Here is a 13,498-nt window from a genome sequence, read left to right on the forward strand (position 1 = left end):
ACTTTGGTAGAGGTATCTATAGTATAATACTTTCATTGAAAGCAGGGTGGTATGGTAGTCTTGGTAAGGCGCACCTGGATAATTTTGCTCGAAATACTTTCTGGCTTTGGTAAAGTGGTAACTCTGCTTGTTATGAAGGCAAGTGCGATCAAAGTCACACTTCCACAAACGAGCCGTTAAATCCTCTCTCTCTCTCTCTCTCTCTCTCTCTCTCTCTCTCTCTCTCTCTCTCTCTCTCTCTCTCGCTCGTTCGCGATCAGATTCACGTGTGCGGACCAGCTGCGCCTGTGTGTCTGTCTGTCTGTGTGTCTGTCTGCCTGTCTGCCTGCCTGCCTGTCTGTCTGTCTGTCTCTGCCTGTGTGCCTGTGTTGGCCTCTGTGTGTGTGCGGGCGGAGCCTGGGCACGGTTTGACGCCGCGTGGCGTGTGTACGTGCGTGTGTCCAATCTCCCAAAGTGAACCTTCAAAGATGGAAAAATTTGAGCTGCCGCCGATTCAGCTGCATCAGCGAATGTTCATGCAGGCGATGATCAGCCACAAGTTCCTGGCTGCAGAGGATGCAAAGATTCTTCACGAGCGATGCTGCAAGGCTGCGCGCGGTAAGTGGGACGAGCTGCCGCCGACTGAAGAAACGTTCAACTGCGTCATTGGTCAGCAACACTCATTCGTGCGGCCCCATGCTTGCAGTCGAGGAGAGCTTTGAAACAACGTGCGGTGTTGTTCGGAAAGCTCTCAAGGTCCTCGACCTGGACCTCGCCGATCGGGCCCTCGATGACACGGGCGTTGTCGTCTACGCCATTGCACGTTGACCACTTCTCGTTGCGCGCTCAGATTCCAAAGAAGACGATCAAGTGCCGTTGCATGGCTCATCATGCTTGTGCGTCTTGCAGGTCAATGTTGTGGAAGATGAACAGAGCAAGCTGGGCACACACTATGACAAGCCAACCATTCAGTTTCTTAACGCAGTGGTGCGTCGAGTCGTTGCACAACGCCTGCCTTCTCCGACATGTGCTTTTCACGGGTGACTCTGGCTCTATAGCTCGAGGAAATGCTGTCCTCGGTCGAGGGGGCCATCAGCCACTCCGCCGCCCTCGAGAGCATCACGTCGATGAAGGATCGGTAGGAAGCAGCTTTGCTGTTTGATGCTTGCCCATGACTCTGCTCCTATCGTTTTGAATGTCCCGTCTGTCGCCTCATTCTGAACGCTGGCGCCGGCGCGACAGCAACCTGACCCATGGCGAAGGCGATCGTTGCCTCAAGAGATTCATCGCCGACGGATGGCTGACCTTTGTGGTACATCGCGCACACCCTGTCTTGTTTCTTCAGCTTGCCTCCCTTTGCCTCCCATGCTGGTTGGTCACAGTGGATGTCTGATCCGCTTTTGACATCGACAGAGAGAGCTCGAGGCTTACACACTGGGGCCCCGAGGTCAACTGGAACTACTGCCCATGCTACAACGGCGATTTGAGGATCGCATTCAGCCATGCTTCATCTGCAAGCACTTTATTGCCTTTGTAAGTTGAGTTCGTGAAGCCAGTGGGATGCTGCTCCTCTTCTGGCGCCCGCTCGACGCGGTGGTCTGCTTTGCTGCCTGAAGTTCAGCCTCACCCCATTGCGTTGGGCTCCACGTGCTTTGCCCATTTAGGGTCAAAACTGCGGCAATGAGGAATGTGACTGTCGCGTGCATGTGTATTGTTTGTGCAAATACGCCAACAGTGTTGCCGTCGATGGATCAAGGTGCGGCTACTCGCACCTGCCGTGCGATTCAACAGCGGAGTTTTAGGGACGCTCATCCCCCGAACGCACTTCAACACCAGCAGTGAGGTCAAGTGTCCCTCTTGCTCCGAAGCCTGGCCCCACGATCTCGAGCCCTTGATGCGCCACAAGGAGCAAACAAACTACCGCATTGAGTGGCCTCCAATGGTCGAGCCCGAGGCACTCGATGAGGTGGCCGAGGATGCAGCCTCTGCTGCCGCCACCGATGCCGGTGCTGCCCACAGTAAGTGTCTCAAAGCTCGGCCAATCCATCACCGGCCTAACTTGGCACCCATCTACCACGCGTCATCATCACTGTGGCTCTTTTCGTTTCAGGCTCGCCTGGGGCAAAGCGCACAGCCGCAGAGACCACCGTCGAGAGCAATGAAGATCAAGGCAACCTTGCACGGTACGTGTCCCTTTAGAAGCCTGCATATTGGCCATGCAGGAAGTAAGGCAGCAGCTTCTCATGCATGAACATGCTTCACCACCTTGACAGGCGTCGTAGCACACGGAGTCGTCGCTCTTGAGCTTCCAGTTTGACGAGCCGCTGGGCGGCCGATATTGATGGCGGGCAGGTGTCGACACTGTTTGGTGATACGGTGTTCATTCTAGGCGATGTCAACTTTTGGATTGTGGCATCGTCTGTTAACCCAACGATGTGCCTTTGTTTTGGGAGTGTTCTCTCGTGCTTGGTTAAAAAAAAAAAAATAAATAAATCACAAGTCAAAAATCGAATTTTCCTCTCTCTTCTAGACACCCTTTTGTTTTTTTGTTTTTTTTTGAGATTCGCCAAGCGAAGGGGTCACGATAGCGCTTAGGGGGCCGCGCCGAAAACACGGGAAAGAGGCAAGGCAACGTTGCGCTGGTAGAGGACGGCCAAGGCCATGGCCACCAAGCCGGGCACAGATCGTAGATCTGCGAGGGAGTGTGTGAGCGCATAGCCTGCTACAGCAGTGGCAATGATGACGCTCCAATTCTGCACACAAGAACGCAATCAGGTGAGACCAAGACGATGAGGTAATTCAGGACAAGCGGGTCACAAACGATTCCCAACGCCTTTTCAAAATGAGGCACACAGCAGACAGGGGAAGGGCTTTACCGTGTATCGATAGCTGATGTACGCAGCTGCTGCGGTCGTGAGCACAAGAGTCATGACCCGCAAACCTGTCAGCGTGCTGCACAGATCCGGGTGGGTAAGACAGGCAATGAATGATATGACCAAGGCCACATCGTTGAGAGCGACAACAACAACAACAAAGGACAGGACGCTCGTACCGAGTCAGGCTCAGAAAGTCGAAGGGAAGGGGTTGATCTGCCAAAGCATTGCAAGCCGCAACGGCTTGAGGAGGACAGACGTCAAGATCAAAAAGTTGATCGGGAGGCGTGATGTCGCCAAGCTGGCGCTGGAAGGGCTCTTGGGGCGCGCCGCAGGTCACCTTCAGGCACGCGTCAACGACGCTGTAAATGAGTGACAGACTCTCATCGGGCAGATCAACTTGCTGTGGGACGACGATGGGTGGGCTGGCCTGCAGCAGGCTTGCTGCCGCGATGGAGCCCGAATTCCAGAGCGCAACCAGCTGAGGAGCGGACAGCAAGTTCATCGTCAGCGCCGAGCCAATGGCGGCCATGGTCGGCACGAGCAATGCCGCGCCAGCCTGCAGATCAACAAGTGCCGATCGCAGGCCATAAGCCAGCGGCAGAGCCACAATTAAGATGAAAAAGAGGGCATCCAGAGCCAGGGAAGGCGGGAAAACAGTGGCCAGGATGACGTAGATGGCGCCGAGAGGGATGTAAGCAAGCAAGGCGTTGAGCAGCGTCAGGGCTGCAATAATGCCGACGACAAAGACGGCATGGCCGTAGAACATGAGCAGGGCCGCTTCCAGACTCGCATTGTGAAAAAACGTGCGGAAAAGGCGCGCCATCGATTCGGCCACGAGGTCGGCCTCAACGCGAAAGGCCTGCAGCGGGGCCTGGGCCATACCCTGGGCCTGCAGTTCATTGCGAGGGAACCGGTAGCCCAAACCAGCGAGAAGAATGGTGGCCAATGTGGCTGCCAAAAGTGTGTGACGGTAGCTCTGACCCAGGAATTGAGCCATGCCTTGTAGGTACAGAACAGGGGCCAGCGTTGCAACGCGGAAAACCACGGTAGACATCTCGGCAAAGGAGCGGCCCAGTTGCCAGAGGCCCGAGGCATGCTGGCCAAAGCTGCCATCGTGAAGCAGTGCATCCCAAGCGTCCTCGAGGCGGGCAAACAGTGGAGCAATGACGGCTGTCAGAGGAGCCAAGATGCGCCAGGGACGAAGCAACAAGTTGGGAACCAGGTATGCCACGGAAATGATCTGAGTCAGGAAGAGGAGGGCTCCCACGGCCGCGCTCCAGAGGATCAGCCATTCACGCAGGGAGGGTGTGTTATTGGAAGCAAACGCAATGACATCCCAGTTGAGCGCCCAGCCATGTGCGTAAGCCTTGGCTCCGACAAACAAAATGGCTGTCCCCAAAATCTGAATGGCGGCGTCAAGCCAGCCAAATCTTGGGATGGCGGAAATCAGGGCAGCATTGCTGGGGGGAGGGGTCGTGGGACGTGGGGCTGGTACATTGGTGGTCACGGGGCGATGAGTGGCCTGAGCCTGAGCACGAGCCTGGGTTTGTGCTTGAGTGGACGCACGAGCTCGCGCTTGCGCCTGGACCTGGGCCGCTCGGGCCTGGGCAGCTCGCGCTTGAGCCGCTCGGGCCTGCGCTTGGGCGGCCGCAGCGGCCGTTGTCATGTGGCTGAGGCGATCCCGCTCCGCCATGCTGCGTTGGAGGGATTCTTCAAATTGGAGGCGGCGTTCATAGCGCTGTTCTTGGTAGGGTAGAGGGTTATCAAACCCACTATTGGCTTCGCGCAGGCGATTGGCATAGACAGGATGACGAGCGGCATGCTCGGCCACGTCGGGGGCACCAGCAAGAAACTCCTGAAACTGGCGCGGGTTTCGCAGGCGACTCAAAAACCGGTGACGTTCAGCCGCATCAAGGCCACGAAAGCTTTCACGCAGCAGTCCCAGCTCCTTTTGAGTCATTTCACGCCCTGAGCACCGAGCGGGAGCGGACGATGAGAGCGTGAAAAGATGGTTCGTGGCCAATACGAAGGGCAAAGAGCAAAAGCCAAGCCGGACCTTGTTCCTCGAATTGAAAAGAGGTGAGACGGTGACGGGCATAGTTTCGGACATGCTGCGCGACCTGGCCAATAATTGTTTGCTGACGAGGCTGGGCTCCAGCCAGACGATTTTTGTCGTCCTTGTTGTCATCCTCGTCGTCGTCGTCGTCGTCATCGTCATCGTCATCGTCATCGTCACTGTCCAGTTGGCTGGCAGCGGAGACGCGAGCTGGTTGATACTGTTTCAAAAGGCATGGCCTGTCGTGAGGGCGCGCGCGGGGGGTTAAAGCGGGAGCAACGAATGCGCATACCTGGGGCGTGCGTTTGCGGGCAGGTGGGTCAGAGTTGCCACTTTCAAAAACGAGCTCCACAATCAAGAGGGCAACAACAATGGCCACCACAACAGCCACGATGATGACACCATAGGTGCTGAGCATCACATGCACCGAGTCGAGCAGCGCCTCAAGCAGAGAGTCGCCTGCATGGGGACCTGCGCGCCGGCTCATGCTGTACCGTGAAAGAGCAGAGAAGAGGTGAGACCGATAGTAGCGACGGTGATGGCATTCCCAACCTTCGCCAGCCCGGGGAGCATAAAAGCGACCTCTCAAAGCAAGATGCATTCAACTACAGCCCCATCCAGTACACACGACGACTGCCAGCTGCCGGCTGCCGTTTGACACACACACACCTGAACGTTCGCTCGCTCTCTCACACACACACTCTGTTGTTTTTAAAAAAAAAAAAAAAAAATTCATCCAAAATTTACCAGCGCACGAATGCAGTGAAAATTTTGATACATTTTACAGTCGACGAAACAAGTGAGATATGTTACTGTATAATAGTGTGCGTACATTACACTATGATAAATACAAAGTGTAAATTTTGTTACAGTCGAGCTTCTCGCGCGATGCTTTCAACAGGCACATAACTTGTTGTGTGTATGTTTCAACGCCAACTCTCTCAGTTGGAGCTATTCTTGGATCGTTTCTCTGAAAGATAGGCGTAAGCAAGCGTAACTGGATGCCAAGCCATGACCACTCTCTCAACTCGCTTGCTCTCAGCTACATACCTCTGCCAGCTTCATTTTCCTTTGGAACAACAAAAGGTAAAGCAAGCTGGAAGCGAGCCATCAAACGGCAGCGCCGCCAGTGAATGCTGCATTCGCCCGTGAGATGAATACGGCAGCCTGGTCCACACGAACAGAGTCACTCGTCCGTTGAATCACTTGCTCAGATGGTGGCGAGACTGCAAAAGTCAAATTAGACAGGGGTGGGAGAAGTTTGAGCTGAATCACGTGGCAATGTGTGTGTGTGCTTGTGTGAGTGTGTGGGCGTGCGAGTGTATGTGCAAACGGCAGCGGCCTGTTTGGAACCACGGGTCGATCGGCCTCTGCTACGTGGCTGTTCTTGTTAATCCTCATTTGCCACAAATGCCAATCTTGTGTCACCCCCGCCGCCATGATCTCCGTCATCATCACCACACACACACACACACAAGCAAAGCGCGCGTTGTTCTGACACTTATACTTGTGCACTGGCTCTGGTTTGGCAGGTCTCGGTGCCATTGGCATAGGAGTGGCTGTGAGACAACGAGCGCTTGATGTGGCGAGCTTCGATCCGATTGCCGCGCCCGCTTCTTTTGCCGCTCCAGCTCCACTCGGCAGTTCGCAGCAGCACCGCGTCTAGCCGGTTTCAACCCATTTGGCATCACCAGCTTGGCACCTCGCTCCGTCCTTACACCTCCAACATGGATCCCTTGGCCAGCTTGACCCGCCGCGCCGAGGAGGCTGTACGTTCCATCATGTGTACGCCTGTGCCAAACCGGTCTCAGCCGTGACACAACCTCATAGCTTCCTTTGTCCATCATGATCATTGATAGGAGGCCATGATCGCCACCCTGAATGAGCGCATTGCTCGCATGGAAGCCTCGGCCCAGGCGTCTGCAGCAACTGCGGTGCGGCCAAAGCTCCCTCCATTCTCCTTTGCGGCTGGTGTTTGCTCACCATGCGCTTCGCTGTCCGCAGTCAACAACTCCTGCCGCACCCGCAAGCGCAGCACCGGCCGCCTCCGCCGCTTCTGCAGCAGACCCAGCCTCGGAGCTTTTGGCCCAGATTGGTGAGCAATCGACAAAGGTTCGCGGTCTCAAGTCCAACAAGGCAGACAAGGCCGTCATTCAGGAGGAGGTCGCCGCTCTCTTGGAGCTCAAGGCCAAGTACAAGGACTTGACAGGTACGCCCTCCTCTGCCCATCCGCCAACAAGAGCCAACATTCCCAGTTGATGCTAATTTATTACCGCCTGCAGGCGAGGACCCCGCGCCGACCAATGCCTCCAAGAAGAACTTTAAACGCTCGGCTGCGGCCAAGACCCAGGACCAAAAGTTCCAGCTCAAAAATCCCAAGGTTGATCCCCTGCGTCGAGTTGTGCTCATGCCACGATTGCACGACTTGTGCAAAGTTGTGTCTGCTGCAGCAAACCAACTTTGCAGGTACTCACTCATGCGCTGCGCTGCGGGGTTGTAGGGTATGCGTGATTACGGGCCCGAGAAAATGGCTGTGCGAGAGCTTGTCTTCAAGCGCATCGTTGAGGTCCGTGCATCTCACATTAACCGATGGGGATTGCTCGTGCACGTGCACCGGCATCTTGCCTCATTTTTTTTTTTTGCACTCTCGCTCACCGTGTTATGCTCTGGCGCAACGCTGCCCAGGTCTTCAAGCGTCACGGCGCCGTCACCATTGACACACCGGTCATGGAGCTCAAGGTTCGCCAGCGAACATCCAACTTTTTCCTTCCATTTGTTGGCTGGACAGACGTCTCTATACGCTTTGTCATGGTTCACAGCGCTCATCAACCGTGTCGCATGTGCCTTATTTTCGTTGACGCAGGAGACGCTCACTGGCAAGTATGGTGAGGACAGCAAGCTCATTTACGATCTCGCTGATCAGGTGTGTGTGCCATCAGAGATGATTTACCTTTACCAGAAGAGCAACCTTGGTGGACGGTTCTGCTTGTCTTGCTGTCCATGGTCACGCTCACCCCTCAATTCTTGCCGCATGCGTGTCTTTGGATATCCGGGTTGACACCTTAGGGTGGCGAGCTTCTTGCGCTGCGTTATGACTTGACTGTGCCTTTTGCCCGCTATGTGGCCATGAACAGCATCAAGCAAATCAAGGTGCGTTCTGGGTACCTGGGTCAATCAAGTATCAGCACGACCAGGCCTCATGCACCTTTGGCTTGTCTTTGAATAGCGTTATCACATTGCACGCGTGTACCGCCGCGACCAGCCCAGCGTGACCACTGGTCGCTATCGCGAGTTTTACCAATGCGTACGTGCTGCTGCCATCCAGCCATCATGTCACAATGGCAAAATCCGAAAGCCTGCCACTGTCACCAATCTTCTGCATCGGACCTCAACCTGTGCTTCATCCTATAGGACATTGATATTGCGGGCCAGTTCAATGGAAAAATGATGCCCGATGCTGAATGCGTCAAGATTGTCACTGGTGCGCACCATGCTGTTTGTCAAACACGGCTCATCATTGTATTTTTTTTTTTTTTTTTTTCCTTTTTGCTCTTTTCCTTGCCTTACTCATCTGATGGCCTGCGCCTCTGACCCGCTCCGGTATTCTTGTTGCTCCTGTACTCGATAGAGGTGCTGGATGGCCTCAAGCTGGGTGACTATGTGGTCAAGGTCAACAACCGCAAGCTGCTTGACGGTATTTTCGCCGTTTGCGGTGTGCCCGAGGCCAGCTTCCGCGCCATTTGCTCGGCCGTGGACAAGCTTGACAAGCAGCCCTGGAACGAAGTCAAGGCTGAAATGGTGGACGAAAAGGGTCTGCCGGCTGAAAGCGCCGATCGCATCGGCGAGTACGTTCAGCTGCGAGCTGGCACCGGCGCCAACTTTTCCATGCCCAACGCCGATCTCATTGCCCGCCTCAAGTCGATTGAAGAGCTCTATGCCAATCCCATGGCCAAGGAGGGTATGTGGTGCTCGTGCGGCTCGCTGCTGGCTTGCCTGATCTTTTGCCACTCCCGACAGCCGGCACAGCAGTTTTGGCTGTTGATTTTTGACTGGCTGCCAACGGCAACTCACCGTCGTTTTGCTGTCATTAGGCATTGACGAGATGGAAAAGCTGCTTGATTACTGCCGCATGATGAACTGCGAGCACCGCGTACGTGCATCGTTGACCTCATACCTTGGACAGTGATGTGCGCATATCTGACTGGGCTGCTTTTGTCTTGATTCTTTTTCAGGTCTCCTTTGACTGTAGCCTGGCGCGTGGCCTGGATTATTATACGGGTGTCATTTATGAGGCCGTCTTTGTCGGTGAGTAGTCTTGACCTTTGTAAAGCAGGCGAGTGGGGAAGCAGGTGTGGAGGTCTGTGTGGCTAAGCTCACCTCACAGCCTGTGGTTTGGCGGCTACTAGGCAAGCGTGTGGGCTCGGTTGCAGGCGGCGGTCGCTACGACAACTTGGTCGGCATGTTCGACGCCAAGGGTCGCAAGGTGCCTTGCGTTGGCGTCTCTCTCGGCGTCGAACGCCTGTTCACCATTATGGAGGTGCGCATCATCGGCGACCAAGATCACATGCCCCCATTGAGGGCCTCCTCGCACCTCTTTGCATCTTATCGCGTTGGCCTGCATTTTTGTTCTTCTCTTGCATCATAGGAGCAAGCCAAGGAGGCCGGCGAGACTTTCCGTGAAACAGCGGTTCGTATTGGTGTGCCTTGGACTTTGCTGGGATCTGCGGGGTATCATGTTTCCGACTCCTTCCTCCAACGATTTAGACGCAAGTGCTTGTGGCCAGTGGTCAAGGCATGGATAAGGAGCGCTTGCGCTACTGTACCCGCCTATGGGAGGCACAAATTGGTGCCGTGGTACGTCTGGGAGCCTGTCACCTCGCACTGGATGCACGCACAGCTTGTTGAGCATGTTTGCGTTGGTTGTCGTCGTCATGTGGAACGCATTGTTGGGCGCTGGGTTTCAGACATCCTTCAAGTTGAAGCCGCGCCTCTTGGACCAGTTCCAGCAGTGTGAGACGGAGCAAATCCCTCTCTGTCTTGTGCTGGGCCCTGATGAATTGGAGCGTGGTGTCGTCAAGGTACGAGTTTGCTTCTCAAGTTGCCTGGTCATACGGTTTTTCGCGTGCTCTGTCCTGGCTCATCTATCTGTCGTCTTTTTTTGTGTGTGGTGGTGGGGGGTATTGTCTTTAGCTGCGCGTCATGTCGACGCGCGAGGAAATTGAGGTGCCTGACGCGGAGATGGAGGCGGTGGTTCGAGCCAAGCTGGCCGAGCTCTGATAGGGGGCTTTCCGATATCTGATGATTGGAGTGTTGCCATCCTCCCCTCTTTTGTGCGTGATTTGAATTTGCCGCTTTGTTTTTTTCCTGTGGGTCAATATACTCTCTGCTCAAGAAGCTGTGACCATGCCCAATGGATTTGTGACCTCTTCAACAACACTTGCACGTGAACCAGAGCATGAAAACACACTCCGTCATGTGTTCGAGAGGAGAGATGAGAGGTGATGCATAGTTCCAAATTAGAGATGCACATCTTACCTCTTTAAAGTAAAACAAGAAGTTTATCAACTGCGGACAGTTGACGCGCAAGAGAGAGAGAGAGAGAGAGAGAGAGAGAGAGAGAGAGAGAGAGAGAGAGACGGCACGATGACCGAGACGGGCGAGGGCGAGGATGTGGCGGCTTTGTATGCGCAGCGATTGGCACAGGCCCAGGACTGCGTTGCGCGGGCTGCTGTGCTCAGCGAACAAGGGGTGGCCAACACGACCAAGGTACATTTGCTTTGTTTGGGCGCGCGGCGCTCTTTGCTTTTGGCCCACGTCCCTTGGCTGGCCTCCATATGCTCAGTCTTGACTGCAAATTGGCACAGATGCACCGTTCCCTGCAGGCCGAACTTGCCTTCCTGACGGCCCTCTCGCAAGACGAGGTTCGTGGCATGCATCATTAACACACAAGGACCTGATATGGTTTATCCGAGCATGCGCCCTTGGCCCCTTTCTGACCCAAGTTGCCAAACCTGAATGTGACAAAATGCTATTCTAGCTGGATGGCAAGAAACTCAAGTCCAGCAACCTAGACCATTGGCAGGTTGGAGGCGACGCTGTTGCTCGACCACTTGCTACTTTTGCGTTGTGCTGACCTGCGCCCTCTTGGTTCCGCTATGCCAGGCCATGCTGGACATTATGGAGCACCAGCCTGACGTGGTGGCCTGCGATAAAAAGGTGTGGGTCTCGACGCTGGGAGCTCGGCCTTGCTTTGACCCAATTACCTTCATGACGATTGAAGAGAGCTGATACGGTTGCCGTGTCAATGCGCTTGCTTGTGGCGTTTGAATGACAGTATACGGCGCGGATCTTACACGCCAATGGCCAGACTGTCAAGCGCACCCACGTGGTGGACGTTGTCACTCATGGCGGTACGTGGTGCGCCGCCAAGACCTGATGGCCCAAGCAGTTGCCAGTCGACCCTCAGGTCAAGCTCGATGCGGCTGAGTAGGTGTTCGCTGGTACAAGGTGTCTGCACGGAATGCAGCTGCGCTGCACAACATCTTCCACGGTTTCTGCGCCTATGGCCAGCGCTCCCTGCATGTGCAGCTTCAGGTGACGTCTGCCCTCGTCACCTGGCGCCTTGTCTCAGTTCACCGTGCCACTAACCCTCTCTTTCTATTGCGCCTTTTCCTCTCCTTTGCCATTTAATTTGCAGGAGCTGGTGGCATTGGCGTCTGCGTGCCCCGTCGGCGACCGCATACCCGAGTACGCAAAAGACACCCCCACCTCATCACTTGACACTTTCCGCTCGATCGGTGAACTTTTGCTCAGCCCAAAACCTGTTGCTTCTAGCGTGGTGCTACGCTGTACCCAAGGCATAACGGACGATTTGCGTCGCGCGTGCGAAGGTTAGCATTATTGTCGGGAAGCAAATCATTGGTGCTCAATGTGACGACTGGCCCGTCTCCCTTCATTCTGCTTTACTACTGTACATCGCTTGTGTTGTGCAGCCACTGGTGCTGCCGTGGAGGCAATGTCCGTGCCTGCACCGCTGTTGCCGACGGAAGAGGAATCGGATGGCGCAGAGGATGATGCTTCAGATTTTACGAAGCTAGAGGTGCCGGTTGCAAAGCTTGCTGTGGGTGAGGTAAGCTCCATTTACATTGTCAATGTTTGCGAGCCAACTTTGCGCAAGCAGCCGTACGCGCGCGCGCACGTGTGTGTGTGTGTGTGTGTGTGTGTGTGTGTGTATGTGTATGTGTGTGCAATCGATGCGCACGACGCATTGGTGATCTGAGCCTCTTTCCTTGATGCACTTGCACATCCATCGCAGGTCAAGGTCGAGGCCATGCATCCAGATGGCCGGGTGGCCACCGTGGCCCCGGATGCTTTAAATCTAGATGTCAGTGCCATGATTGCGCTCGTCTCAGACGTGTCCCATGGGCACACAGAACCAGAATTATTCATCGATCCATTGCTATCAAGCATGGCACAAGACGAGCAGGACGATCCAGTTCTGGAAAAGCTGACACCACAGCTTGCGGATCGGCAGCTGCTGGCATGTCGCACCGCACGCGAGGCCTTTGCCAGCATCCTTGAGCACATTGGTGGCCCACGCGAGGGCCAACGGGCCAAGGTTTGCGTTGACCCCAAAGCCATCGCCCAGCTGCGTCGCTTTTGGCCACATGACTGACAACGACAAAATCCGTCTTTTATCGCCCTTTTATCAAGGAACTTCTCGAGCGCGTCACCCAAATCGAGGATGTACGCTCGCCCCTGATGGAGGCACTGCCGGTACGATCGCTCTTCAATTTACATATTAATAACACGACCAAAAAGCATTTGTGGCATTGAAAGCCTTTTGCTTGACGTGAGCCATCGGCGCGTGAACTTGTCATAGGGCTCGAGCCGTCTCAAGCCACGAAGCCGCGCCATCTTTGGCACTGGCTTGGCTCTGGGTCTTCCCACGGTAACAGCAAACGTTGGATTTCTTCGTTCGGCTGAACAACAAGGTATGCCTTTCACCCTCTGAGACCATACGTGTCGCAGCTGGAGGCCATTCTCATGGCTCATGGTGATCTGTCTTTGATTTTGGCGAGTCATGGCTCAGGTGTGCGATGTGCAGCCATCACGCACGGGGGTCGAGCCCTGACTGAGACGCATAAAGCACGCTGGCTGAAAAGTGGCAAGAGAATGGCACCCCCAGCGGCTGTCTCCGGCGAGCCTTGATAGGTGCCTTGTGGCATGTCCTCATGCCTTTGTGCGTTCCCAGCACTGACACCGAGTGTACTGCAAATGTGACCCAACAGAGGCAGAGGTGAAATCAAACTTGAAAAGGTAATCCCATGAAACACCATCAATTGTACGCATTGCGACTTTGATCGAGAACACCCCGAGTGTGATGTTGAGGCAAGGCCAATCAAGCACACACAAAGGCGGCGGGCATTTTGTAGCAAAAAGGCACTCGCACAAGGAAAAGAAAAAAAAAAAGGCGGGGCGAGGTTACAACATCAGTTAAGAAGAACATCAATCAGTCATCCGGCAACAAGAGGGATGACGGGAGACAAGATCAGCAGCGGGGGCGGTGGAGGCTGGTGCGTATCCC

General features: G+C 54.9%; 4 protein-coding genes across 4 annotated transcripts; 3 read left to right on the forward strand and 1 right to left on the reverse strand.

Annotated features, from left to right (window-relative positions):
* Positions 1–51: 51 nt before the first annotated feature.
* On the forward strand, positions 52–2,405 carry MONBRDRAFT_25520 (uncharacterized protein; the record flags this gene model as incomplete). Its single annotated transcript, XM_001745786.1, has 12 exons — positions 52–142; positions 261–405; positions 455–597; positions 686–802; positions 830–966; positions 1,038–1,117; positions 1,222–1,291; positions 1,393–1,512; positions 1,644–1,735; positions 1,771–1,997; positions 2,090–2,162; positions 2,369–2,405. The coding sequence occupies 12 exons, from the start codon at positions 52–54 to the stop codon at positions 2,403–2,405; spliced, it is 1,332 nt and encodes a 443-aa protein (XP_001745838.1).
* A 165-nt stretch (positions 2,406–2,570) lies between these two features.
* On the reverse strand, positions 2,571–5,398 carry MONBRDRAFT_8304 (uncharacterized protein; the record flags this gene model as incomplete). The annotated part of the gene is made up of 5 exons (XM_001745922.1): positions 2,571–2,732; positions 2,856–2,931; positions 3,032–4,823; positions 4,912–5,131; positions 5,204–5,398. 5 exons carry the CDS (start codon positions 5,396–5,398, stop codon positions 2,571–2,573), a joined length of 2,445 nt encoding a protein of 814 aa, XP_001745974.1.
* Positions 5,399–5,922: 524 nt separating this feature from the next.
* MONBRDRAFT_37112 (uncharacterized protein) lies at positions 5,923–10,300 on the forward strand (the record flags this gene model as incomplete). Its single annotated transcript, XM_001745787.1, has 17 exons — positions 5,923–5,997; positions 6,916–7,120; positions 7,194–7,291; positions 7,412–7,477; positions 7,597–7,650; positions 7,775–7,834; positions 7,978–8,061; positions 8,138–8,215; positions 8,323–8,392; positions 8,540–8,869; positions 9,003–9,061; positions 9,144–9,216; positions 9,318–9,448; positions 9,557–9,598; positions 9,676–9,765; positions 9,876–9,989; positions 10,102–10,300. The coding sequence occupies 17 exons, from the start codon at positions 5,923–5,925 to the stop codon at positions 10,186–10,188; spliced, it is 1,716 nt and encodes a 571-aa protein (XP_001745839.1). The 3' UTR covers positions 10,189–10,300.
* A 254-nt stretch (positions 10,301–10,554) lies between these two features.
* Positions 10,555–13,122, forward strand: MONBRDRAFT_25523 (uncharacterized protein; the record flags this gene model as incomplete). The annotated part of the gene is made up of 12 exons (XM_001745788.1): positions 10,555–10,677; positions 10,776–10,832; positions 10,949–10,993; positions 11,074–11,127; positions 11,246–11,321; positions 11,402–11,505; positions 11,609–11,801; positions 11,904–12,151; positions 12,227–12,529; positions 12,625–12,687; positions 12,870–12,905; positions 12,943–13,122. 12 exons carry the CDS (start codon positions 10,555–10,557, stop codon positions 13,120–13,122), a joined length of 1,482 nt encoding a protein of 493 aa, XP_001745840.1.
* Between the last annotated feature and the right edge of the window lie 376 nt (positions 13,123–13,498).

This window comes from Monosiga brevicollis, genomic scaffold (assembly GCF_000002865.3).
Source record: "Monosiga brevicollis MX1 MONBRscaffold_10 genomic scaffold, whole genome shotgun sequence".
NCBI lineage: Eukaryota > Choanoflagellata > Craspedida > Salpingoecidae > Monosiga > Monosiga brevicollis.